Source organism: Furipterus horrens, unplaced genomic scaffold (genome assembly GCF_987537825.1).
Source record: "Furipterus horrens unplaced genomic scaffold, mFurHor1.1.pri manual_scaffold_5, whole genome shotgun sequence".
Taxonomy (NCBI): Eukaryota; Metazoa; Chordata; class Mammalia; order Chiroptera; family Furipteridae; genus Furipterus; species Furipterus horrens.
Window position 1 is genome coordinate 151,920,638 of NW_028327175.1, and position 25,380 is coordinate 151,946,017.

Here is a 25,380-nt window from a genome sequence, read left to right on the forward strand (position 1 = left end):
TCTAATAATATTAATGAGATGTTTTAAACAGCATGATTTAAATATGCTTTGTTCCTATTACTTCCCTGGTGGTGGCAGGAACCAATGGATTTCAATGACTAAAGTTACTAAAGGAATAAAAAGTTGAGAGAAACTTCTACATTTTAAGCTATTCAATAGCCATGTAATAAATTACTTTATATTTACAAGTTTGTATAACAGGAAAAAATAGAATAAAAAGTTTTTTAAATAAGTTACATAAAAATATAACAATACATGGAAATTTTTATTTAAGAAGGATGACACAGAAAGTAATTTTATGTGCTAATTGTAAAAAATTAATTACCTTTCATATGACTTACATTTTCTTGGCAGGTATGCACAATGATTCAGTCAAACAATAATTTCCCCAAGGTCTGTACATTTTCTTTCAAAAACTATATACCTGAGTTATTTTTTATGACCTTATCAAATGAACAACAAAAATTAAGAATTTCTAAACAGTACATTAGAAACATATTTTTCTTGATAAGTCACAATTCACTACATTAAGAAAAAAAAATAATGAAGCAGAAAACTTCACTTTATAAATATCATCTTCAAAACCACCCTGTCCAAATGTTCAGATTTATAACTAAGCAAGCTGATACCTGTTAGAATGCCTCTGCAAATCATTTTTCCTACAGACTGAAAACTGCAGTATGAACCTTTGATATAGCACCTGACATTACAGAGCACCACTTTATCTGGAATTTATTAAGGCCAAAAACAAGCCCTCTCACCCTAAGTTAACCTCTAGTCATACTAGCTCACCACCAGTCCCAGCTAAGAATTCAATACAGATTCACAATCCATTATCTGAAAACCCTCCAGCCAGAAGAGCTGTAGATTTCAAACTTTTCAGATTTAGAAAGGTATATACCAATATTATGGACATCCCAGAAGTGCCTTGAGACAGCACTCCATGAGCAAACAATTTTTACTTCTGCAACAGAACATACAAATATTCACACTAAGTAAGATAAATAAACACTATAAATAGCTTCACATAAGGTCAGAACAGGTTTTGCTGTCAAATGAGTTCAGGTCGGGTCAGATTTTGCCGCCAAAGAAGTTCAGAAAAATAATCAGATTTTCATTTGGATTTTGGAATTATGGAGAAGGGATTTCAAAACGGTAGACTATCAATGCCTCTCTTTGAAAGCCACATTTAGAGTTCATGTCTCATGGTTGCTATACATTAATAAATTTTTATCAAGTTTCTTCTGCCCTCTTTCTAACAAATAATATGAAGAAAATCTCAGGGTAAGTCTACCTCACTAAATTTGATTTTTAAAAGGTAGTATTTTGTTCGAGTCTATTATTCTATGAAATTCTGAAATCAAGAAGTAATCTCTCAGGTTCTCTTAATCTATTTGATCTCTCCCTATAAGAAGAAAGTCCCAAACCCACAAGCACCTTGTGCAAAGACAATGTGGAAATCCACAAACTAAAATGAGCAAACTCCAAAACTAAATTAAGAAAATTTAATTATTGGAAGAGTCAAAATTACTCTTCATGGATATTTAAACATTTTAAGTGCTTATTAACTATAAAGTTGCTAGCGTTTATTAAAGTAAGATTAACAATCAAGAGAAAGAATAATAGAGAATTTAAAAATCTTTAAATTTTTAGTTATGTAAGACTAAAAACAAAAATATCTGACAGTGGTGTATACAGTGAAATGGGAAAGTATATAAAAGCCACTTGACCCGGAGTGTCTCTTTAGCCCCTCAGAAGTCACAGTAGACTGTACGTGTACTCATGCTCAGTGAATAATAACTTAATGCATTCTGCTCACCAACAAAAGACTTTGAGATGTTATTTGCTTGTAGAACAAAGTGAGCAATGTGAGTGATGACCAAACATACAAATGAAAATTAAAAGTCAACATATATGCCATGTGCTCAAGGTATACCAGCACATCATCTTTTTATCAGAGGGCACCATATACTCATGGCACCCTCATCAAGATGCCTGGAATCAAAGAAGAATCCAACAGTGAAACTCTAGCAATTATTAACTAATGTCACACCAATAAATTTAATTTAAAAATTAAAAAAAAAAACTCCAGCAGCATTAGGAATATCAAATGAAAATCAGAAATGGACATTCCCTTGACTTTCTCTTAAAAAATGATTATACATGGGGGTAATTTAAGCTTTATCAGAGCACAAACAAGCACAGATCTCACACATAAGGCAAGCGCATGGGAAGAGAGAGCGCAAGACAGAGAGAAGAGGGAAGGAAGAAAGTTGTAAATTCCACCCTCAGAAGAAATAAGAACTATAAAAACTAACTTAAATAAAGTAAGCTATTCTGAATTATTAGTATAAAAAAGACAACTTATCTGAAATGGCAAAAATGCCTTTACTGAAGTTCTCTGGAAAATAAGCAAATTCACTGCTATGGGACTTACTATCCAGCAGGGTATAAATATCTAAGTTTTTTTCTCTAATCTGCCATACACAAAAGAAAATCACTCAATGAAACACTCAAGGGACCAAGTCTGCAGTAATCACTGGCAATGAAACTATGTGACATACATGCTATCAGATGGAATGATGATGTAAAATAAAAACCTCACATCCCTACCAAATACTAGGAACGTTTTTCTCACAAGCAAATCGGACATGGATACTCATCTCCTCAAAGCCTTTTGGTGAATGCCAGGACAAAAAGAAAAGGATTTTTTGCTCAAACTCCTTGAGATGGTCCTCGTCTTTTTCTCCACTCTTGTATCTTACAATAAGACATCTTTGTATGTTACACTCCAACCACACAAAACAATGTTTAGATTTCTGAGCAAACCAGTCTACTTCTTTCATCCCCCAATCTCTACGGCGAAGGATCTGACCCTCTGGGGAATACCTGGGAAACACATATGCTTCTAATATCAGCTCAAGCATGCCTTCCTCTACTTATCCTTTCCCAATATCATCCTCAAATGGAATTTACCACTCCCTTCTTTCTGTCCCTGATGGAACTTGAATTCACTTTTATTTGGTACCTTTAATGCTTTCTGCATGAATTAGTTTACCATAGCTGGCTCTGGCTCAGGAACTAAAAGCTTTCCATCACATCTCATCTGCTAAATAACTAAATTAATTGGAAGGACTTCAAGTACCATCACATGTTCTATTAAGCATATTTAAGTTGGGAACCTGGACAACACACCCTTCTTTAGATGCTCCTATGCATTGAATTGAAGCCCTCTTCCAATTCATATGTTGAAGTCTTAACCTCAAGTGTGGCTGTATTTAGGCATGGGGTTTTGGGGGGTAATTAGAGTTAAATGAGGTCATATGGGTGAGGTTCTAATCCAACGGATGGTGGCCTTACAAGAAGGAGAGGAGAAAGAGTTCCTTTTCTATCTCCACTTGCATATGCCAAAGAAAGGTTATATGAGCACACAGAGAGAAAGCTGCTATTTGCAAGCCAGGAAGCACTTCAAACTTCCAACCTCCAGAACTGTGAGAAAATAAATTATGGCATTTTAAGCAACCCAGCCTTAGGTATGAATCCAGATGCTAAATAAATGAAATCACTAAATGTCACTTTTTACACTTAATCTTTGGTGGTTTGTTAAACTAAGCACTTCTAGTAGTATCAATATAATAACAAGTGGACCATATGTTCTCATCGGTCATGTCTACCAGAGAATCAGTCACTCTATAGTAAATTTAAAGTTCCATGATGACAACCACTTTGAGTTTAGGAGTCATCATTTTAAAACTTCTTATGAAAATATGGTCTTATTGGTAATTTTATTTTACCCTCATAATATCCCTAGTAGTAGTACCAGGTATGTGATCCCAATTTTACAGATAGTTTGTCCTTTCAAAGACAAGATAGCAAGTTAGAAGTAGGGCTAGAGTAGAACTCAAGTCTCCTGAACTTTAGTTAATCCTTCTCTTGTAACCAGAATAAGGAGAGATAAGTGGCTATAAGATGTGGACATACACCCATACCCTCTTCGCATTCCAGAACAAGATCTAGAAATTATTAGAAGAAAAGTATTTTCTAACATCAGTTTGAATCCTTATATTCCTGATGAAAGTACAAAATACTATGTGCTAACATAATGAGTCTATTACATTTATCTCACTGACTCCAATATTAAATATGTCTCCTGAGAGATTTTATACCCAAATATTCTAAGCATGTGATCTGTTCTGAAAACATTCAACACCAACACATAATTTTTAAGGCAATTTTGAGATATATTCCTACACAAAAAAATTCCACACTTAATTTTATATAAAAATAATTCCATAAATAGCTAGGAAATATTTAAAATACTTGGTGAGCTTGTTGCCACAGAATTTGACAGGTTGTACAAATTTCCCACTTGAAATGTTTTCATTTGACCACACCCGCGAATGCTACACACAGTGTAGGTCATCTGGAATACCCAAACCTTCTGAAATGTTTGATTCAGAAGGACATGGAACATACACACACAAAGATATATAGATATAGATATATAGATAGATAGATATAGATACACACACACATATATATATTCAACAAAAATATGATATGCTTTATCTAAAAATGTGTGGGAGAAAGGCCCCTTATTTTAAAATATATCTCCTACTTGATACATATCTGTTCTAACACTAAAAATTATTGGTGTGTTCTGGTCAGTATATGATAGAGATAATTCAATGGCACACTTCAGTGTCAACTGCATACACAGCACATGCTGAGTGCCTTCTGATGTGAATACCGGCAGGTTCAATGTGGACAAGGGAATAGAGCAGGAACACGATAACTTGAAAAAGAATCAGAAAGTTCCAGGTGTCCTGACAGTATAAGGTGCTGTGTCAATCCAGAAGACTGACTGCTTTCAAACTAGGGTGAATTGACAGATGTCAAGAGGGCAAGATCTGGGTTGAACCTTCATCGATTGGTAGGATTTTACTAAGCAGGCTGGCATGAAGTGCTTTCTCCATGGACAAAGAACAAGCACCAGAAGAAATAGATTAGTTCGTGGACTGAGGAGAATCTACTTTGAATAGAGTCTGACGTGAAGGAAATAAATGGTGAAGGGGGAAAAAGCCTGGGATGTGGGTGCAGGTTTGACTGGGAAGGGCCTCAAGCTCTGTCATCAGGAAATGGATGTCACTGAGCCAGCAGTAGGGAGTTTGGAAAGAGATCAGGCACAGTGTGATGATGAAGGCTTTCATAAAGAGTACCCTGGCAGCAGTTGGGGGGGGTGTGGAATGGAAGGAAGAAGGCTTCAAAGCTACTGACTTAACACTGTGCTCTGAGCAGGACAACTAACTGTACGAGGAGAAATGGAGCACAGCTGGGGAAATTTCAAAGAAGAGAAGAAAAATGCCCGTGTTAAAGGGTTCCACATAAAAGCTCAATGATTTACAACCAACCTAGCCACTGCTCACTTTCATCTGGATTGCACTGTTGTGGTTCATGATGTCTGCCTGGGCTCCCCGTGACACTCTGTGTGCAGAATCATGGTGGAGCCTGTCAGGCACTCAAGGCCATATCTCATCAACATGAGTAAAGTTGACAGCTTTCCTAGAGACCAGCACCACCATGCCAGGCATTAAACAAATCATTCGTGCTGTACAGCTGTGGCCTGCTCCCATGGGAAATCAGAATAGCACCTTTATAACATCATCCACCCCTGCTGAGACAATGTATAAGAAGTCAAGCCTGACTTAAAGCCAGTGTGCATAGCTTAACCATCTGTAGGATGTTGAAGCACTACCCTAGAACACTGGCATGTTCATAAATGTGCCCTTGGAGTCTGCTGATAGTAGCTCCTTTAAGAACACCATATTCAAATGAATCTCTTATAAATAATAAACAGATTATGAAAATGTTTTAAAATGCCTGACAATTCAATGAGTGGTTGAAATCTTTATCTTCTCTACTCCAACCATCCATTCTCTGTGTCCATTGGCTAAACATACATTACATTGGGTCAAGGAAGTATTTTAAAGAATCATAATTATATATAGCATTCCTGGGAACTAAAATATAATATCTGAAATTTTTGATTGTAGAATAAAAAATGTAGTACATATTTTCCTTAAATAGCTATGAAATATAATCCTATTTTAAGGATTTGTTTTTCTTTGTTACAGATACACAACAGTCTTTTCCATTGGTGGCACACCCTGTGATATAAACCACAATGAATAAAAAGCAAATGCCAGATTTAGGAAATTATTTCCCAACCCCCAGCCCCAATCCAAAATGTATTAAAAAGTTAAGAGCACATTTTAAGACACAGAAATTTAAGAAAATGAAAATGAATCTACAGGTTCACAATAATCACCTGTTTATATTTTAAAGATTGTTCAATTTACATGGAAAACAAAATTAATTTTATAAATTATAATGAACAAATTAGGCATACAGCTGTACAACTGCAAAGTCTATTGCAAATCTGAGATTTGCCAGCCATGAGCTGATCAATAATTAAAATGGAGTTCACCTCTATGCTGTAATCTTGAAGTGTAACTACAGGTTTCCCTAAGTTTGCTTAAAATATGTGTTAAAGCTAAACATCTATACCATAATAATATTCATTGTAATTGTACCCTGTTGATTAACAAACAAACATTCTGGAAATTTTTTTAAGGGGGAAAAACACACCCACCCACATAATTAGGACATGTGTTTACTTAATAATCCTGAATATCACTATGAAAAACACACCACTTCAGGGAAATCTAAATGACTATATTTAACTGTTTAAATATTTAGCAATGTATGTAAGTTGTGATGTTTTTCTCCAACACAGAACACACCCATTAATACACCAGAAAAACAAAAGCATTCTGATTCTAGCAGCTTCTTCAAATCCAGTCTCTTAACAATCTAGCCTGAAGATCACTTACTCCCAGAGCCAGAGAACAATACAGAGAACATGTTGCTTATTCATTTCTTACCTTTTTTCCTTTCCTTTTCCTATGAGCAGGTTTTGCATTTTTCTCCTTTGGTTCTTCACTCATCTTTCCTTTAAATCAGGTGAGTTGATAAAAGACAGGAGATCACTGCCCGTATTCCAACATCCAAACCCGCGACAAAGAGTCAAAGCATTTAGACCAAAGTCCATTTACGGGGCTCCCCAGGCAAGCCGCCTCTGCTTACACCCAGCCCCTGCTGCTGTCAGCGCCGTGGCTGCTAATGTAGCTCCGTTCAGCTTTCCTCCGGAAGAAACTGGGTGTTTTCCACATCAAACAGTCAATTATTCCTCTAACAAAAATCAGTATTCTAGTCTTTCATTTTTAACTTATCATTACCCTGAGATAAAATCTTGACAAGACTTTGTTGCTTGTTCCTCCACAGTGATTTCAGCCTGTAAATGGTGAGAGAAAGAAACACACACACACACACACACACACACACACACACACACATATACACACACACCCTCACACACAGAAATAAGCTACAGACTGCTGACAAGTCTCCAAAGCCTTCCCAGAGGCTGATTTGCTGCTTCTTGCAGGCTGGGAAGCCGAATGTAAATTGCTCTCGGGGCTGCGAGCCTCCCATATGCACACATGTGTTGAATACATCAGGGCATACCAGGGGAGGAGGCAGTCGGGAGAGTGATAACAGATCAGGTTACTGGTTGGTAAGAAACACTCAATGATTCAAACAATAAAAGAGCCCTACTACAACTAGAGAAACCAAAGGTTACACTTTCTCCATTACTTTTTTTAATGTGATAAGCAGAAAGATAGCCAAAATGTCAATTTTCAGCTAAAGGTTTCTAATGAAGGGCTAATTACAGAAGGCCCCATATCTAATTTGCTATCATTCATATTTCCTTTCTTTGAATATACCAACCAACCAACCAACCAAGCTGACCAATCAACCAACAAAACAGAAACCCTCTAGAATATTCAGAAAATGCTAACAGCAAGGCAGAAGAAACATTCTGTGCTCCTGGTCATGTTTAGGGCAGTGCCACTCTCAGATTAAGGAACACACTCCATGCTTCACGCCATTTGAGACCCACGCTTCAGGATGTTTTCTGGGTGTGTGTGTGTTGGGGGAGGGGTGTTGGGGGAGGTGTAGGAGGAGGGCAGTGAGTTCACACCTGGGTGGAAATTCCCTCACCAAGCCTTCTATCCATTTAAGCATAGCTGAGTTGCTGTCACAAGCTGTCATTTAAGCATCTCTTGAAGTGCCAGATGCATTCTGATTCAGGAAGGAGCAAGGTTCTACCAGCTGCCACGGGCAACCACGAGGATCAAAATAAATCTTTCTAAGCAGATACCTGACACAGGTGTAGAGAAGGAAGAGAGGAACAGGTGGAAAGAAGGGAAAGGGAGAAGTAAATGGAGAGCAGGGTCAGATCCACCCTTAGGGGCCCAGAATCCAGGAATAAATGATACCATTTCCTTGCTCTAACATTTGTATTCAGGAGGTATTGGGTTAAAATTAACATAAACATTTGCATTCAGGAGAAATGGGATTAAAATAATATAAAGCACAGCCTTACTGGGAAAAAGACAACAAGGGCTAATTTTCAGCAATGTGTGTCAAAAGATTTAACACTTTCGAGGAAAGGATCCTAAAGTATTGATCCAAAAGGACAGATGTTTATGCTAAAATATTCCCCATTCTTTACCTATCACACAAAGGGGGTTTATGTCTACAGTATATGCAACTAACATTCCCTTCCCTATCCCTTGAACTACCAGTCCCCCAGAAAGACCTGAGTATGAGGGATGCATGAGATGGCTTCCCCACAGCCAAGCAGGCCAGGGACGGGGTGTGAATGACCTCACAAAGAATTACGTGGATTTTACAAATGGTATGTTAGCTACTTGAACTTCTTTTCCACTGTGGGGTTCTACACTGCTTAATTACAGTAACATACATCTTAGTAGGTCTGGTGTGGCCAAATTCTCCATGGTGTCAGCCATCTAACTCTCACCTTCCAAGTTTCAGTTCAGACTTTAAACAGCTACCTACCCAGTTCCCATTTTCTGTTTCTGCTCCACAATGTTCCTCTCATCTTCCAATAAAAGGTAGAAACTCATAATGTGGCAGCATAGACCATTCACTACCTCCATAATTCAACTCTTCCTCATATTCAAAACACTGGGAACTGTAGGGAACCGGTAGTATTTTTACCACCTCTGGTATTCATTTACTTTAATCAGATAAACCTGGGCTTGTTAGTTGTGGCCCTTTTAGGAAACAAGAATGAGATAGGTGCTATATACAAATTCTATACAAGGTAAAGGATGTAAGCAGGTGGACTGAAGTCACACTGTGCTAAGCAGTTAGACAGAAGCAGAGCAAAGAAGATAGGCCAGGTGTAGAAGGTCACCAGGGCAGAACACCCCAGTGCCTAGCAATGGACAAAACTGGGAAAATAAGGACCTTGTCCCCATGGTAACCTCTCCTCAGCTAGCATATCACTGGTCATGCTGTTTAGACCCCCTGACCTTTAACATCACTGGCCATGCAGTTTGAACCCTCCCCTGACATTTCCTCCCCTGGCATGTCATTAGTCATGTGGTAGGCCCCCTCAGAGAAGAAACAAGGGGCCGAAAAGTGGTCTCATGGGCGCCCATGCTACCCTTTGTATGACTACTCCATTAAGCATTAACCCCTAGGGATAACATCTCGGCCTCGGTTGTGTCTTAGCTCCAGGCCCAGAAAAACAGGAAAACCATGAAGGTGACACCATGACTGACATCAGGACCAGTGGCCAAGACTGGTGCCCACCTGGTGCAGACCAATCAGTAGAGACCCCAACCCTGAAAGAACACGCCTAGAAAGCTAATGAATATTTCACTGAGATGTTCCACTGAGAGCTCCAGATAAATAACCTCCTGAGAGAGGACCCAGCTCGCTATCCCTCTGGGGAGCACTCCCATTCCTCTCCCACCCCCTACCCCAGACACATTACCTTTATCTTTCTCTCTTTCTCCTAAGCTCCAAGGGCCCTTCTTTTGCCTCTGTCACTTGTTCCCTGAGCCCATTTCTTCTACGGCTCACTTCTTCTACCTCTGTGACTCTAACTAACCTTCCTCTTATACTTTGAGTCTTGGCTCTGAATTATTTCTTAGCCAGAACTCAAGTACAGAGGTCACTGAACCAAAGTCAAGTCTGACTCCACTGATCTAACAGCTGGTGCTGCTTTTACCATAGCCAACAAGACTATCTAATCTAAATCTTTGTATTATTCACTAGTGAAACAGCAGAGATAGTACCTCCAACTACAGAGAACCATATTTTGATTCCTAGTGTCTAAAGAATTACTAAGTTGCATCGCCTCCCCAGAAAGTCTGTGTCAACAACTATTTACTAAGTATCCACAGACTGTGAGGCTATTTTAAGAAAATCAAATGTATACAGAAATTGCAACTAAATTTAGTTTATTCATGCAAAAATTTGCAAATTAATTATAATTATAAAATATACAAAATAAAAATAAAAGGAAAATGTCTGGCCAAGTACACAGCAAAGAATGTGTTCGGGGAAAAGGTTATTAGAATAACTTTTTTAAACTATAAAAGTGTGTTTAAATTGATGAAAATTTTAGGAAATTGGTGAAGTAAACTGGAATTCACAGGACATGAATGAGATTGTGACTGAAGATCATTGTCTGTCCATTTCTTTGATAAAGATGATCCTGACTGGATTCACTTATATATACAATACTCATATTATAAGCTAAAGTGCTCTCTGCTGGTTGGATGGAAAAAAAACAGGACTTTTAGAGAACAACATTAGATGGCAAAATTGTACAAATAATCATTTTAGGGAAGAATTATCCTTACTGATGAACTCACTAATCTTATTGCATATATTTCAAGATGCCACATTATATAATCAAATCTGATAGAAAGCCCAGTTTCAAAATTAATTTTAAAACGTTAAGTGGTACAATAACAAAAAATATAAGCTATAATTTAATAATAAAAGTATGTGATGTATAACATGTTTTATGTTTATTTTCTGTAACTTGTTAAATTGTAGACTTTTAGAGTCAACAAATGATTACATCCCTAAGAATCTATAAAGCAAAAGAGTTTCTTCTGAGTTAAAATTGAGGGCTTAAGACATCACAAAAAAAAAAATTATAATTTCTAACAATATGAAACATATTTCACTTTGTAAAATTTAGCATCAAATTTCATTTAAAGGTTGAAAATTAAAACAATTTGACTTAATAAATAGTAAAACTATTCCTTATTATTGTTTAATGATGTTCTTAAAATTTGTACTCTAGAAATATGCATTCATAGAAATACTGATTGTTTTTAATACCCAAAGGTATGCTAATGTGTTTTAAATTAAAATTGCTCTGGTTAAAAGAGTAATTTGACTGATCTAAAAACAGTCTAGGACTGATTACTTGTTCCAAAAATGGTAAATGTTAACTACTTTTCAATAGTAATCTCTAATTCATCCAAATTATAAAATTCCCCCAACACTCAAGAAGCTTTAATTTAGCCTCGGAAAAAAACTTAGAAGCTAAATTCACTGAAATCATCAACCTGGAAATGAAACTCTGTTCTGTCAAGATACCAGAGAGGAAAACACAACTGGATTCCAATGCTGTCAAACATGACTCCACAGAACCGACCGCTTAATTAGAGTTTACTCCAGACAGAAACAATCATAAACTAGTTGATACAGATCTACTGAGACAGTTCTATTTTTAAATTAAATAACTCGCATAAGAGGACAACAACCAGAGCCAAGTTAAGTCTCATAGAACAGATCTATTTTTAAAATGAAAGTAGCTTACCATAGGAAAAATAACCGAGCTAGGATTATTAGGAAGCGCACTTAAAAAAATACATTCTGCATAAAATTTACTTGAAAATCCTAATGTAATATAATTTCTTGATTAAAATTAAAGTACAACATTAAAGATAAAAAACAACTTTCTATTTGAATTCAGCAGAAATACCTATATGAATAGGTCAATTATATTTTTAAGGCCGGGACGTCATGTACTTACTATAAGTTACACTGCTGGTTGGCAAGCTAAAGTAGGTGCTAAATCTAACAGCATTCCCTTGATACCATTCATTAGTCCTCAATGTTTAAAATACTTGTAAAGTTAAAGACAAAACTACAGGCAAGTAAGGTACTTTCCACAAATCTCTTCAGAGAGTCGAGTAAAACATTGAGATGTTCTCTCTTCATCTACCCATGGCCTTAACAGTTCTACCCTGAGGTCATGCAGCCAATCAATAGCAGAGCTGGGACCAGAATCAGTTTTACTGACTCCTCCTCTGAAGGCCTTTCTTTTCACTACAACAGTATCTCCCACAGAGGGTAACATGGACCCACGTGAGGTTTGAGATGATATTCAGTGGTAAGCAAACTTGTGTTCCATAGTTATACACTTGTCTTAAATTAGAAAAAAATATATAACTAGAGTTCATTGGGTGCATCTCATGGGACCTTCACTGGGAGGTTTCAGTGAATGCCAGGAGAGAAGGAAACAGGAGAGAGTATGGCAGGAAATAGGTGGTTGCTTCAAATGCCTAACAGGTAAATCTTCATCCCAAAGATCCAGGGTTGCCTGAGGTGAAGGACGAACCTTGGATTTCTTCCACCATTAGCTCCAATACTGCTCCATCCTCCTGCTTGCCCACTGCCTCAAGTGTTGTGACAGGGCCCTTAAACTCCTGGGCCATCCCTAGTGATGATTTATAAATACGAATAGTATCCTAATAATTTTATGTATCAAAGCCTATGCTTCATACAAAGTCTTGCTATTTCTTTTTAAAATATATTTTATTGATTATGTTATTACAGCTGTCCCAATTTTTCCATTTTGCCATCCTCCACCCAGAACCCTATTCCCTCCAGCAATCCCCCTCTTAGTTCATGTCCATAGGTCATGCATGTTAAGTTCTTTGACTTCTCCATTTCCTATACTACTCTTAACACCCCCATGTCTATTTTGTACCTACCAATTTATGTTTCTTAATCCCTGCATCTTCTCTCCCATTCTTCCCCTTTCCCCTCCTAGCTGATAACCCTTGAAATGATCCCCATACCTATGATTCTGTTCCTGTTCTGGTTGTTTGCTTTGTTCGTTTTTTAGATTCAGTTGTTGATAGTTGTGAATTTGTTGCCTTTTTAATGCTCATAGTTTTGATCTTCTTCTTTTTCTTAAATAAGTCCCTTTAATATTTCATGTAATAATGGCTTGATGATGATGAACTCCTTTAACTTTACCTTGTCTGTGAAGTACTTCATCTGCCCTTCCATTGTAAATGATAGCTTTGCTGGATAGAGTAATCTAGGTGTAGCTCTTTGCTTTTCATCACTTTGAATGCTTCTTACCAATCCCTTCTAGCCTGTGAAGTTTCTTTTGAGAGATCATCTGACAGTCTTATGGGAACTCCTTTGTAGGTAACTATGCTTTTCTCTTTCTGCTTTTAAGATTCTCTCTTTTATCTTTAGCCTTTGGCATTTTAATTATGATGTGTTTTGGTGCAGTCCTCTTTGGGTCCAACTTGTTTGGGACTCTCTGTGCTGCCTGGACTTGTATGTCTATTTCCTTCACCAAATTAGAGAAGTTTTCTTTTATTTTATTTTTCAAATGAGTTTTCATTTCTTACTTTTACCCTTCTCCCTCTGACATCCCTATGATTTGGATGTTGGTACATTTGGAGATATCCCAGAGGCTCCTTAGACTATCCTCATTTTTTTCTTTTCTTTTTTTTTTTGAATTCTTGTTACTTCTTGCTGTCTGATTGAATGTATTTCTCTTCCTTATGTTCCAAATCATTGATTTGAATCTTGGCCTAATCCCCTCCAATCTTGGTTCCCTATAGATTTTTCTTTATTTCACTTAATATAACTTTCATTTCTGCCAAGTTCTTCTTTATGCTCTTGCCATATTGAGTTCTTTGAGCACCCTGACAAACAGTGTTTTGAACACTGCATCTGATATATTGGTTATCTTTGGTTCATTTAGTTCTTTTTCTGGAGTTTTGTTCTCTTCTTTCATTTGGGCCTTATTTCTTTGTGTCCTCAGTTTGGCAGCCTCCCTGTGTTTGTTTCTGTTTATTAGGTAGAGCTGCCTTGACTCCCTGTCTTAGTTGGGTGGTCTGTAAATTGTGTGGAGTAGTGCCTTAGTCAATCTCCAAGGTGGCGCAACCCATTTCACTGCATTGTGGCTTTGTATGGGGAGGAGGGCTCAGATAGGGGACAATGCTGCTGCCTGGTTTCTGGAGGTTAACCCAGGAGGAAGCTCTTTCTTGGCAATCACCATTTCTAGCCATTTCACTTTTTCCCCATATGCCTCTGGTGCTCTTCCACGTGTTGTCTTGGTGCTGAATCCCAGTGGGGGTGGTCTGTGTAAATCCTAAGTCTACGTGGGCTCTTTCAGAGGAATGTCCTGAAAATCTGGCAGCTTCTTCCACCGCCCAGCCCCTCCTGGCTTTTACATCTAGAGGTTATAAGGATTTATCTTCCTGGTGCTGGAACCCTGGGTTGTGTGGTCAGGCCTGGCACTGGGATCCCTCACTCCTGAAGTATCCCTCCCGATTTTTATCCACCACACATGAATTTGGGATTGCCTCTTCCACTGTATCTCTGTTACACCATGCCTCCACATCCCTTCTACCTGTCTGGATGAATGTGGCTTCTTTAAATCCTCAATTGTCAGACTTCAATACAACTTGATTTTCTGATGGTTCTGGGTGACATTTATTTTGTGATCTAGTTGTGATTTTTTCTGTAGTTGTGTGTGGAGGTGAAGCATGTTTACCTATGCCTCCATCTTGACTGGAAGTTCTTAACAAACTTTTTCTAAAAACTTTTTTAGAAAACTTTTCTGGGCAAAGCAGCTGCTCCCAATGGTGGCTGGCCAGGCAAACTATCCACTGTTGTGCTATTTCTAATGTTAGTGAAAATATCTGAGAAAAAATGCTCTATGTATTCAAGCCTCTAGTCTTATTTGAGTCTAAATATTGAAAAAGGGCATACATGATATATGCACATCGGCTTAGAGCAACTCAAAATTCAGGTAGGTGTAGACATGAGGTGAAGTAAAATGGGACCATGAATTGACTCAATTTTTATTTATTTTTATTTATTTTATATATTTTTTGATGCTGGAAATCAAGGTTCCTAAACTGAAACATGTTCTCATGCCTCTCGGTCCAGGTGTTCTATGAACCGAGCTGGTGAGCTGGACTTGCTAGCGCCGACAGTCTTTGACTGATCAGGCCTCAGGGTTTCAAGACATTCTGTGACTTAAAAGGAATCTTGCTGAGTACTCCATCTTCCCTGATGTTGACAAGGAAACCAAACAAAGCTGAGCACAGGTAGCACAGGTAGTGCTTAACCCTGCGTGCTTTCTGTTAATGTTTAAGGAACAGTGTATCTGTTCCCATAGTCTTAAAAGAATAGATTATTGAATTCCTGTTTTTTGTTTTTGATAGGAAACATTCTTTATAGTTTATATATTAACCTCCTTTTGTTGTAATCCTAAGTAAGTAATTGTATATTGTAATCAATATTGGAATGTGCCTGTGAGCTCATTCCTTACCCTCCCTATTGATTTCTATACTTGTAAAACTCAATAAAAGGAGAGGTCTTTGCACCGCTCGCTGCTGACCTGCCAGAGCATGCGGCAGCCCTCCAACCGACTCATTCTCCTTGCTGGAATTATTTCCATGCCCTTGACCACATTTAATACAACAATTTTTATTGTATTTTTTCCATTACCATTTATTCTTCCTATACCCTCTTCCACACCTACCTCCCCCCTTCTTCCCCACCACCATGCAATCACCACACTGTTGTCCATCTCCATGAGTTCTTTCTCTTTTTTTTTATTTTTGCTCCATCTTTCCACCCCGCTAACTCCCCACCCAGAACTTCCACCCTGCTCTCTATGTATCTGTCCCTATTTTGCTTGTTACTTCAGTTTTTCAAATAGCCACATGAGTTTTGCCATATCAGATGAGCATCAGTACTACTCATTAATGTTTTTAATAGAATTTCTTCAACCTAGCTTTGCTCTAAGCAACATTATCTGTAAAACTACAGGTTTGATGACCTAGTTCCATTTTGACAATGCATTGGAACCCTTCCAGTAGGTCCATAGCAGGGTTTTCCTGTTATGTTCTGGGTGCTCTTTCTTTCCTGATTATTTAGCCATGTGCATATTAAAATGTAATGATATAATCAAAGTAGATTAATGAAAGAGGGAAAGACAGAACGTTCAAAAAGATATAGCCTCTAAATGGGTGGTGTGTTTTCTGTTTATTTTCTTCCCTGAATCTTTGCAATGTTCATCGGTATGATTATCTGAGCTTAGTAATTTTCTTTCACTAGGATAATAGTTCTCTTTAGAGGCCTGGTGGTATTTACATACCAGATACCCATTCTTTTGTGAGGTGACCCGCCTGATGAGTCATTCCTTTGATCTTCATTAAATCCTCATGTCTTACTGAAGAACAATAGACATCCTAAATGATTTTTAGAAGAACAATGGAGACAGGTTCTAAAGACATTCCCTTGCTTTGTAAAAGATAATCTCTATTAATGTTAATATTAAAATGGTTACGAAGTGTGATACTTATGCTTGCATCCACGCCCAAAAGGAATCAGCAGTTCTGCTGGGTTTTTCTTTATTGTTGTGAAAATACTATGCAAAAGATGGTCAGATGCAGCTCTACTGATAACCTTTTTCATCAACTGTCCACAAAAATAGCAGCTTCCTAACTCTCCACATTCAACCAGCACAGTAAGATTGATACCCTTATTTTTTCACTTACTAAAAACAAAACAAGTTAGGAAAAAATAGATTTTTTAAAACTTTAACTTAAGCTAGGTCTCATAGTATAGTAAAATATTATACTGATAATAATATCATCTTGACTAAACATAACATGATATAGTGACAAGTATGTTACCTCATTCCATTTAATAACTGTTGGCACCAATGCCTAAAATCATTTGTTCACAGAACAGAAGGAAAAGACTTGAGAGATGTTTCTAGCAGCAAAAATGAAAATAATAATAACAATAGAGGAGAAACTACAATGACAAAGGGATTGGTTATTAAAGCAAGAGTCTGTGGAATAAAGATTATGACAGCTCTTCTAGAAGCCTCCTGCCTCACCTCTACCCAAATACCTGTGAAACCAGCATGCTGCCTCATTTAACTCCGTGATCAAGATGATATTGGAATTAAATCCAGGCCTAGGCTCCAGCCAATGATGTTTTCACCATGTCATGAAGAATCCTCAGATTAGATGGACATAAACTATATAAAATTAAGGTAATACCCTTAATTTTAAAATAAGCTTTTATTGAAAGCCACACATACTCTGGATCAGTCATGGTCCTTTACCCATATTCCTCCAACCAAATAAGTGAGAACACAAATTCCTCTTGAAGTGAAGGATCCTGGGCAATGTCAATCTTTTCACAATCCTCCTCATATTATTTTTCATATTGGTGCTTTTGATGCAAAAAATACACCACTAATTTTAAAGGGTTTGCACATTTAAGACATGGTAATATGATTCAGAAAGTCACATCAGGATAAGCAATAAGAATAATATTCCTCCAGAGCTGATCACTCATTATCAACCTAAACATTCCTCAACATTGAATAAAGATCTGTGTTTACCCACACCTTCACCAACATAAGTTAGCATCAATCTTTTGTAAATTTGCCAAACTGACAAAGGAAATATATTATGATGCTTGGTTTTAATTTGCATTTCTCTGCTTGGTAGAAATATTGAATGTCTTCATGTTTACTAATCACTCCCATTTCTTATTTTGTGTATTTTATTTTTATGGGTGTACTCAAGTCTATCAGGATAATCAATGAAGATGAATTTCTTTTGAGGTCTAATGATCAGAGACTGAAAAACACATACCTTCTACTCTAAGTCAAAATGAGAAATAAGTTAAGTGATTAGGTAACCACAACTAATATCTAAATTATTTTCTAAAACGTCCTATTCACACGACAGCCAGCATATACACCATTTTGTGGCATGACATCTTTAGATAACTGAAACTCAGCATTGCAATAATAAACATGTCCAAATTCTAGTTCTTACTAACTCTCTCTATAAGAGATGTTTAAAAGAACAAGAATTTTTCCATATAAATTAAGGTTATGTTGACACAATTCATCCTTATAGTATGATACTGCATGGGAATTTATATATTCCCTGGGATTATTCACTACATCTTACAAATAACTAATCTCGGTATGCAGGCATTCTTTAATATTCAGCTCTTGTAACAGACTGGAAAACAATTTCCTCAAGAGTAAACTCTGCTTTTACACTGACTTCAACTTAAAAGCTAAAGACATGCTCATCCAGAAACTGTAAACAGCCTCAAATAAGTAAACAGAAGACCTTCACAGGAAATGTGGCCTAGCCCATCTGATTAGGCCTTTTTCATGCTTGTGGGTGAAAAAAAAAAAGGAAATCCCAAAGAAATTGACTCGAAGCTTGTCTCCCTCACCGCTGTGGCAGAAGATGCAGTGAGTATCCTGGAGGGTCACATCTATGTCCATAAAAACTTTTATCACCTTCAAAACTGTGATGCCCAATATTATAGTTCTGTACAACATTCTGAAACTTAATAAATGATGTCACCTCTAAGATCCTGGCACAATGCTTGTATCATGTTGTGTTTATCCTAAGTGCCAGCACAGGGCCTGGTACAGAACAGGTGCTTCATAAATACCACCTGGATTAACGAATGACAGGATTATGGAGCCCTGCGGAATGCCTGACATTGTCCTACACTAGAAGTGTTATGCTCCTTAAAATTTGCAGTCCTATCTTTACATTTTGATGTGGTGTGGGAGAGGGCTTTGACACAGAAGTCTCAGCAGGCTACTTCCCACACAGCATCAAAATATAAAGATGATGATTTTCATTTCCTCAAACCACCTCTTTTCTTAACGTTGGCCTCCTTCACCCTATGTATGACCCCCACCCCACCTCTTACCCCTCACTAGAAGCTCAGAGATGGTGAGAGGAAGGTTGGGAACCAGACTAAAGGGACAATGTTGAGTCAATATTTTGTAGTGGTTTTAAGTTAAATATTAAATGGCTTATTAATAAAACTATATTAAAACCACTTTTTCAAAGCAATGCCATCAATATGTCCTCTGCATTTTGATTAAGATTTAAAACATGAAAATATACAAAAGATACACAGTAATTTAGGTTTTCTAATCTATATTGTTGAGGCATTTTTACTGAAGTTCCAATTGTTTCCTGGGTTTTCCTTCCTTACTCTTTGTTTGAGCCTCAGTGAAGCCCTCATAGAGTTAGACTTAATATTTATTCCCAGTTCAGTTTGAAAAATATTCATTAAGCCTCTAGTATGTGCCAGGCTAAGCTAAGGGCTGAAGGAGCAAAGCTTGTCATGGCCCAGTCAGGCTGCTCACTGTATAGCCTCCAGGTCACTGTGCGGCTCTGGGCAAGACTTAACTGTTTCCCATCATGGTTCCCAAGTCCTAAAATGAAGAAGACTTGGATGTACTTCATGATCTCTAAAAACCTTTTTTAGTTCTAAAATTCTCTAATTCTGTGACAATCTCTATTATAGCAACTAACATTGTCCAAACGGATACAGAAATTAGTACCTTCAAGTGATGGGCTGCCATAACAAATATCTAAAATTGGCCTACCAGGCAGACCGCAACAGCAAGGAAGCTGATGCTGGAGACTGGAAACCTTGAGATCCTAGGTGTGTACAGTGGTGAAGTACTTGGTTAATCTCACCCATGGTAACTTGAAAAGCAGACTGCAAGCTTACTTGTGCCTGTAGGTTTTGCATATGTTGGTTATTATTGGCAGCATTTAGCAAGGATTTGAAAGAAAGATGAGTTTAGGTGAAAACTGTGAAAAAACAAAAAATGAACTAGAGGAATTCTAGAAATTTGGGGACTTAAAAGGATGGAAAAGTCAAATGTTTAAAGACTCTAAATGGTAAGAGAGAAGACTAAGAAAGGCTTTGGGGGACAAAGTCCCATTTACACTCAGCCTTGGGGTAAAGATCATATTTAAAAATATGGTTTTCTTCTTAGTATTGCAGGTGTCCTCTTAACAGCACCTTTAGGATGAGAGATATAGCCAAAGGAATTGAGATGCAAGGAAAACAATATTTGACGGTTATATCTTGACAGACCTTTGGATGAAGTTACTGACATATGGAACTAACTGGAAGGATATAGATCATAACCCTAACAAGGATGTAAAAGAACTATATTGCATATTTTAAAAAATAAAATAAAAGACTTAGTTTGATACTTCAAAAAAAACTTTGAATCTCAAAAGTACCTCCCTACTTGCAAGTATAGGAAGTGGACTGCGAAAAATGTATCGCTCCCCAAAATGGCATAGTCTTCAATATCTAGTTCAAATGTGGACAGAACTGAAAGTGAAAAAGGACAAATCTTTCACAGAATACAGGCAAGGGCCCATGAAAGCAATGAACAGGAAATGACTTCCACCAATTGAAAGTTTAATTCAAGTCTAGTAAAATAAAAAAAATTTTCATCCAGAAGTATTAAGTCAATTCCAACCCAGACTTGGCAAAGCTTATCAATCTCCACACTTTAATGATCCAAGATGGTGGTGGAGTAGGTGGGAGGTACACTCACCTCCTCCTAGGACCAAACTGGAATTACAGTAGTCCCGCTCTACATTGTGGTTCACTTATCATGGCTTCACTATATCATGGGACTTTTTAAAATATTATACTTAATTACTTATCACAGATTTTCCGCTATATTGTGGGATTTTGCGGTACTGTATACATATGTTGTTAAAATTACATAGGTTTAAGAGTGTAGAATATGTTTAAGAACATAAGTAGTGTTTATGAAAGTGTGGAAAAGGTTAATAAGGGAGTGGGAAAGGTTAATAAGGGACTGGGAACAGTTTATAAGTGTGTGGGAAGGGTTTATAAAGCTTTAAAAAAAAATATATATATATATATATATATATATATATATATATATATATATACTAAAATAAATGTAAGGTTCCTACTTCACGTATTTTCACTTATCGCGGAGGGGTCTAGAACGTAATACCCGCGATAAGTGAGGGAATACTGTACAACTAAGATAGAGAACAATCTACCTGAATAATCATTCACAGACTAGCTGAACAGGAGTTATAACCAAATGTTTACAGATGAAGCCACATTGACACTGGAGGGAAGGGCAGAGATGCATAAGGAGCTGGTCGCACTATCACAGGCAGCAGCTGAGATTCCTTGAGGAGCATGGGGTCTCAACTCCATGGAGGGCTCCATAGCCCAGAGCATGAGAGCTGAGAAGGGGCACCCACATAACGTCTAGCTGTGAAAATCAGTGGGGATTCTGTTGACCAAGGAGAAGGGAGTCAGCTAGAGACACAGCTGCCCTCTTAAAGGGCCAACACACAAAATCATGTTCACAGCTACTCACTCTGGACACCAGCAGAGGGATGGAGGAGTGGACTAGAATCATGCAAAGAGAAAGTGGGGTTTGTGGCTCTAGGAAGAAAGATAAATGGACAGCTGCCAAGATCCCAGTACTGACTCCCTCTCCTCCATCACAGATGCCATCTTTCTTGACTGGAGCACTCCCCTCCTTATGGCATCAGCCTGAGGGAATGATGCTCTCTTCACCTACCTCTAAGCCTGAATGGCACCTCGCCCTCATGAGAGATCCACTAGCTCCAGCCTCCCAACTCCTGGTGGCCCAGCCCTGCTAAGCTCCCGCTCCCAGCAAAAGGAAAGAAATACTAAAGATCAGAGCAGAAATAAACAAAATAGAGTCTAAAAAACAATTCAAAAGATCAATGAACACAAGAGTTGGTTCTTTGAAAAGATAAACAAGATTGACAAACCTTTAACCAGACTCATCAAGAAAAGAGAGAGGACCCAAATAAATATAATCAGAAATGAAAGAGAAAAAGTAACAACGGACACCACAGAAATACGAAGCCGCGCGTCGGCAGCCGTCCGTCTTGAGAGACGATGGTGTAGCTTCTTAAGAGTCTATCTGCACCGCCGAGAATGGCTGTGCAGTCCGACTCGGGAGTGACACGGTATCTGTCTCCTCCCGTGTTGAATCGACATCTTACGATGACGCTGGAGTGTCCTCTCCAGTGAAGCTGAAGCTACAGAGCCTGGGCAGGGTGATATGGAGGGTCTGCTGTTGCCCATGCAGCAGACCCCCCCCTCTCTTCGCAGCTGAAGGGTCCAAGGGAAAGACGGAGTCAATACAGCTTGGCTTCAGGTGCGCCGCAGGAGTTGCCGGTGTTGACTACAACGTCAAACCGCCTTAGGGACTCCGGCTCCGGATTTTCTGTCGGGGTTTACTCCCTTAGCCTTTCCCCTGAAGAGGTATGCCGCAAGGCAGCGGAGGTTTTTTGGAGTCAGAGTTTTCCTTCTCTGATGTGCCCTGACTGGAAGATCGAACCAGCGACACTTAGCTCGCAGGCCTAAAAACATACAATCTTCCCAAACTGAATCAGGAAGAATCATAAAATCCAAATAGATTGATTACAACTAATGAAATTGAATCAGTATACCAAAAACTCCCAACAAACAAAAGTTCTGGACCAGACGGCTTCACAGGTGAATTTTATCAAACATTCAAAGAAGAATTAACACTTATACTTCTAAACTACTCCAAAAAATTCAAGAGGAAGGAGGCCTCCCAAGCTAACTTTATGAGGCCAACATTATCCTAATTCCAAAACTAGGGAAAGACACTACAAAGAAAGAAAATTGTAATCCAATGTCCCTGATAAATATAGATGTTAAAATTCTCAACAAAATATTAGCAAACAGGACCCAGAAATATATTTAAAAGATCATATACCATGATCAAGTGGGATTTATTCTGAAAATGTAAAGTTGATAAAATATCCACAAATCCGTAAATGTGATACACAACCTAAACAAAATATAGGCTAAAAAATCACATGATCATAGGACTATCCAGGTGGCTCAGTTGGTTGGAGCACAAGGATTTAAAAAAAACACATACATTCATATCAATAGATGAAGAAAAAGCATTTTATAAAACCCATGTATGATAAAAACTCACAGTAAAGTGGAATACAGAGAATATACCTCAAGATAATAACAGCCATATATGGGTAAGTAAAGAACTACATGAAAAGAAGATTGGCCTACATAAATGAAAATGTTGGTCAATTCACACAAATAATTAGGAACTGAGCATTTTAAATAATGATTCTATTTTAAGGCCAACTTTAAAGTGATGAACAACATTAACAAAATTACATATATCTTCATTAACGTTGTAAATACAGTTTCTGAGTCTCCTGTTTAGCTTTCCTCAAAGGACTCTGTGGTCATTTAGCAGACATGGGCACTGGGGGGGAGGAAAATATTGGGCACTGGCTCTGAGCCAAAACTAATTCTAGGCACATAACATTACAGTCTAAAAGTTTCTGGAGGTCAAGTTATAAATGAAGTTTTGACCCAGTCTACTTCACATTAAGCCCGGGGCATCTCAAACCCATGCTGTGGTTATTTCCACAGTCCTCAAGTGCAGAGTTAGAGATAATCCTATGAAAAATCCCCACTGAACCATGAGATAAGAGTTATTTTGGTAGGACCAGCCAAATGGAAGCCTTTTGAGCTTCTTTTCCTTGTGATCAAAGTTGTAATCAAAGTAATATAACATCCCTGATGGAATGGCAGAAGTTAACAATAACTTAAAAGGCCTGAGACATTCATACATAGTAATTCCTAATATGTGCAGAGAACAGACAGATCTTGAGGAATAGCAGCAGCTTATTATATGTTAAATCAGGTGGTGAACGAACTTCTACCTGCCATTCCAGACATGGTGTGCTTAAAAGAACAAGTTTATTCAGCCCCTGGGGTCCTCTATGCAACTGCTGACTGTGCATATGCTGGATTCTACAAAGCAGAAACACCAGAAGCAGTCTGCTTTACCTAGTAAGGATGCTCTAACACCTTCTTAAGTATCTTGCCTTAGGATTACGTCTACTCTTTGGCCATGTTCCAGCACTTAGTCTGCAAGAACTCTGACCATCTTGCAAAGCTACGGGATATCACAACCATTAAGGAGATTGCTGACATCACACTGAGAGTTCCTGAAAACCCAGCAGTTATCCTAGATGCCTCACAAGACATGTGCACAAGAGAGCAAGAGATACAAAGCACAGGGGCCGTTGCCGGTTATTCACAGAATGGCGATAGGGTTCCGCGTCTAGCAGTGATCATGGCCCAGTCCCATTAGTCAAGTCCTTGCCAGACATTTGCTGTGGCACAACTTTGGGCTATGTTACTCTGCTTGTCCCACATTCCTCTACTTCCTCTACAACCCCAAGCTTTGTTCTCCAGGCTTCCATTAATTCCACAAACTGTGTGGTAACTTTTGATAGAGTCTTCTTCTGTTTAAGTTAGCTAGAAGCAGTTTCTTGTCTGCAAATAATAACAATATACTAAGTGATTTTAGGTTTTAGAATTTACAGGGCTAGAAACTAGAGGGGAGCACAGAGATCACTGTGCATTATGGTGTTTCAGGGCACACCATATTCAGTCAACATGCAAAGGAAGGCACCGAGATGTTGTAGAGCAGTCAAGTGAATAATTGAGTGTCTGAGTTACTCAAAATCTGGGCTAAACTACATTAAGACAAGAAAGAATTTAAGGGTTTTTCCCTCAAACATCCCATCCAACAGTTTTGGTAGGCTCTCTGGGTCGCTGATGGCCTAAATACTACAAGAAGCTATAGCTTAAGTAACATTCTACAACTAATTCAGGGACAGTGCTCCCCAAACCTCTTTCCAAAGGCAAATATCCTGGTGGAGAGAAGGACCAGAAAGAAAATGACCGGCTCTTTTCCCTCTGCTTTCCTCTCCTTAGAACCTACTTAGAATTTCTGTTAGTCTAGCAGTATGACTGACCCCTATGTCTTTGCTGAGATCGACACTACAAAGATCTCTCTGAAGTTGCCAGGGGCCACAGCAGTGCCTAGCAAGATAACTGATAGTTAAGTAAACACAGCAATTAATCAATCCTAGGGAGTTTTATGCCCCTATTTATTAACTCTTACCATTATAGTTATGCTCAAACCAAAGGAATTGATGACAATATTTTCTTACCCCTTTAAAACATTTTCTACCTATCCTGCAGCCAAGAAGTGGGGAAAAAACAGAACCAACAAAATGAAACATGTTTTAACCAAAACATGTGAATTATTATCACTGTATGTAAAATGTTATTCCTCCATTTCTCCCCAGGATGTCTTGCCTCGATCTTCAAGAATTCTCTGCAAAAAGAATCAAGTATTTGAAGGTACTGCCGAAGTAGGTATAAAATGCAGCT

General features: G+C 38.1%; 1 protein-coding gene across 1 annotated transcript in view; it reads right to left on the reverse strand.

Annotated features, from left to right (window-relative positions):
- The window catches only part of ANK3 (ankyrin 3), a 501,644-nt gene extending 494,276 nt beyond the window's left edge, over positions 1-7,368 (reverse strand). Inside the window, exon 1 of the mRNA XM_090278064.1 lies at positions 6,945-7,368. Within this exon, the coding sequence (XP_090134190.1) occupies positions 6,945-7,007 (63 nt within the window). The 5' untranslated portion in view covers positions 7,008-7,368. The remainder of the gene's footprint in view (positions 1-6,944) is intronic.
- Between the last annotated feature and the right edge of the window lie 18,012 nt (positions 7,369-25,380).